This window comes from Tribolium madens, unplaced genomic scaffold (assembly GCF_015345945.1).
Source record: "Tribolium madens isolate multiple individuals breed KSU strain unplaced genomic scaffold, Tmad_KSU_1.1 Scaffold_96;HRSCAF=242;Tcas5.2_LG5, whole genome shotgun sequence".
NCBI classification, from domain to species: domain Eukaryota; kingdom Metazoa; phylum Arthropoda; class Insecta; order Coleoptera; family Tenebrionidae; genus Tribolium; species Tribolium madens.
In genome coordinates this window covers 16,040,801-16,044,362 of record NW_025401068.1, presented here as the reverse complement: position 1 = coordinate 16,044,362, position 3,562 = coordinate 16,040,801, and the positions used below count along the sequence as shown (strand labels likewise).

The 3,562-nt window shown below is 30.3% G+C and overlaps 1 protein-coding gene across 3 annotated transcripts in view; it reads left to right on the top strand.

Moving 5' to 3' along the window:
- The first annotated feature begins 2,212 nt into the window (after positions 1–2,212).
- The window catches only part of LOC123012965 (cytochrome P450 4c3-like), a 5,339-nt gene continuing 3,989 nt past the window's right edge, over positions 2,213–3,562 (top strand). For all 3 annotated transcript variants that reach the window (XM_044411218.1, XM_044411217.1, XM_044411219.1), the window contains exons 1-5: positions 2,213–2,406; positions 2,448–2,648; positions 2,692–2,880; positions 2,926–3,278; positions 3,327–3,395. In XM_044411218.1, coding sequence (XP_044267153.1) covers positions 2,244–2,406; positions 2,448–2,648; positions 2,692–2,880; positions 2,926–3,278; positions 3,327–3,395 — 975 coding nt within the window. In that variant the 5' untranslated portion in view covers positions 2,213–2,243. The remainder of the gene's footprint in view (positions 2,407–2,447; positions 2,649–2,691; positions 2,881–2,925; positions 3,279–3,326; positions 3,396–3,562) is intronic.

Genomic DNA, 3,562 nt, shown 5'->3' with positions numbered 1-3,562 from the left:
AATGAAAAGAAAAAGAAGAAAAAGGGCTTTATCTTCCACTATTAATTATTTTGGATTTTTTAATGATTTTTGGTATTAAAAAATTTTAAAAAGCAGTAACTAATAAATACCAATATTCTACAAAAAATTGATAGGTGGGAGCACAAAATATGTTTACACAAATATTATCTCGATTGGTTATTTATATCACATCGTCGTCATGATGAGAATCAGTTTTTAGAGTAAAATCAGTTGGAAATGCGTTATTTTTGCTCGGTTTCGCTCGTTTTTTCTAAAGGAAAATCACCAAATTCAAAAATTTTGCGAAATAAAGTCTATAATGCGATGTTATTATTTGTTTTAAATACTAAATTTAGAAAATTTTGTTAAAACAAGATACAACATTGCAAAATTATGTCTAAAATATATCATTTTTGCGTTTTTTTTTGCCCGAAATGCACCAAATTCAAGACATTTTGCCAAAACAAAACAAAAAATTGCACAGTTGAGTCAAAAATTTTAGATGTTTTTTTACTTAGGAATTATATGTTTTTTTTAAAAAAAGACAAATAAAAATATTAAATTAGGTCGGAATTGCGTTATTTTGGCTTGGTTTGCTCGATTTACATCTTTTTCACCAGAGAAAAATGGATTTCTCCAAAACAATGCAAAAAATCGCAAAATAAAGTTTTTAATGCGATGCTTTTTTTCGGTTTTGCCTGATTTAAAGCGTTTTTGTACCAATTTTTGGTAGACACATCGATCAAGACGCTGAATACAGTAATAAATATTTTATTTTATTATTTTTTAACATTGTTTTTTAGATGGTGTTGTTATCCCGAAAGGTGTTGCTGTTATAATTTTTTCACATGGAGTTCACATGAATCCTGAATTCTATCCAAATCCGGAAAAATTTGATCCAAGTCGATTTGAGACTATAAATAAAAATGTTGAATTAGGTCGGACTTGCGTTATTTTTGCTTGGATTACATTGTTTTTGTCAGAAAAAAAGTTTTTAATGCGATGCTTTTTTTTCGTTTTGCTGGATTTGAGGCGTTTTTCATTCAAGAAATTCAAAAAATTGCCCTAAAACAAGACAGAAAATGCAAAATTATGTCTAAAATGCATCATTTTTGCTTCTTTTACCAAATTCAAGATAATTTTGCCAAAATAAACCAGATTATTTTTTACACAGTTCTGTTGTATTCTTCTTGTTTCTCTTTTCTAGACCGCGTTTCAGTGCAAAAATTTGCCATGTTAGAGATCAAAAGTTTGTTTTCCAAAATTGTAAGGAACTTTGAACTGTTTCTTTAAATGTGGTCAAAATAAGTTTGCAAATGAAATAAGTAATTTAACAATAGAGAATGTTGTGTCAACGTTAATAAAACAGACTTATTAAGGGTTTTTATTAAAAACTAAGCAAAACCATAAAACCTCTGTTCTCTATTTCATTATCTAGTTGAAAAAAGTCCTTATTGGGGATTTTTAAATCCAGGAATTATTTTAAAAAGATATATTTTGAGAGGTGGAAAAAAACCTACCTTCTCTTAACTCTTATCAAAAATACACAAAAAAAACTTTCTGACATTGGTACTCGGAATTTTTATGTTTTATACACTTTTTTAGTCTTTACGATCTTTAGAAATGTAGAAAACTAATTTTTTTTATTATTGTCAAAATTTTGGTCGATTTTTGGCACCTGGAGCGGACTATTGCTAATAACTCCGGACTTTTTCGTAATAATATCTCACGTTTGGTACCGTTGGAAAGAAAATTTAATTTTCTATCATATACAAAAAAAAGTGTTCTACGATAAATAGTTATCGAGAAAATTTCTGAAAAGTCAAAAATATTAAAAACTAAATTTGGCTATAACTTCAAAACTGTTAAGAATTTTGCAGTTTTCTTGACGCCAATCGATTCCCCGGAGCATTTTACATATGTCTGCATCAAAATATTGTATCATTGAGTCACAGTTTTTTTTATAATTTACAAAATAAAAAAAAGTAAAAATCTGACGATTTTACTACCGGTCAAAAACTCAAAAAATATTTTTTCATAGAGTTTGTTTAAACTTTTCTTAAAACAGCTAAATTTATCCCAATTTAATGACCAGAAGCAAGGCTGTAGTTCACTTAGTAGCAAACTAGACGTAAATAACAATTATGATAGTGAAATATTTGTAAACAAATGTAAACGAGTTTGTTTAAATTGATATTGATGTTTAATTTGAAGTAATCTTTGAACTGTAATGTGTTGCAACAATGGTTCTCGTAGCAGAATATTTAATTGCTCTTGCTTTAATTATATTTCCTCTTTATTACTATTTTACTAAATTTTCTGCATTGGAGAAATTCTACCACCAGTTTCCAAGCCCTCCAAAAACGCCCTTTTTCGGAAACGCTTTGGAATTAAAAACAACAAGAGGTGAGATTTCTACTAACTAAGTTTCTTAGACTCGCTTTCAGATCTTTTTCAGAGCTTTCATAAATATGCAAAAACATACGGAACGATGGTTCACCTAAAAATTGGCCCTTTTCAACACATGTTACTCTGTTCCAACCCAAAATTTCTTGAATTCTTACTGACAAGTAACACTTTATTAAAAAAATCACCGAATTTGAGGCATTTGCAACCGTGGATTGGCACTGGAGTGGCAACTGCCTACGGTAACACCCACAAAAGTGAGGCATTTTATCATTTTTTTACTAGGGCCAAAATGGAAGTTGCATCGAAAACTCGTAACACCAGCTTTCCATTACAGTATTTTGGGCGAGTTTGTGAAAACTTTTGAATCAAGTGGAAACATTCTAATCGGGAAATTATCGAAAATAATGGTGAAAAAAGATGATTTTGATCTTTATCCACATATTACCAGATGCACTTTTGATATAATTTGTGGTAAGTTTGTTGTTGTTTTTATTTTTCGTTTAGAGTTTCCTCCAGAGACTGCCATGGGGACCAAAGCCAATGTTCAAATCACCGAAACCTCGGATTATTTTGAAAGTATCAAAGAAATGTGCCGGATTTTCATGTCCCGCACCATGGCGGTTTTTCACCGTTACGATTTTATTTTTCGATTTTCGAGAGACTTTTATCTACAAAAGAAAGCTCTCGAGACTATTCACAACTACTCGAGGCAAGTCATTGCGTCAAAACGCGAAAATGGGACAGAAAACGACGACTTGGGTCGAAAGAAAAAAATCGTTTTTTTGGACTTGATTTTGAATAAGGTTGTTGATGGTCACACCTTCACCCCGGAAGCGATCAGAGGAGAAGTAGACACTTTTATGTTTGCTGTAAGCCCAAAAACAATGTAAATGTTAAAGTGAGGTTAATTTTTTCAGGGCCACGACACCACAGCTACTGCAATAAGTTTTATTCTTTTTTGCATCGCCAATCACAACGAAGTTCAAGTAAGTTTTTATAACCAATAGGCTTTTTTTAAATCATTTGCCTCCAGAAAATAATAATTAATATAAAGTAAAGTAATATAAAAAATGTGATCGTATTTTGTGAACGACATTTTTTGTTTTTACATTATACGATTTTTTTGTCAAACTTGGAATTAATGTAAAAAAAA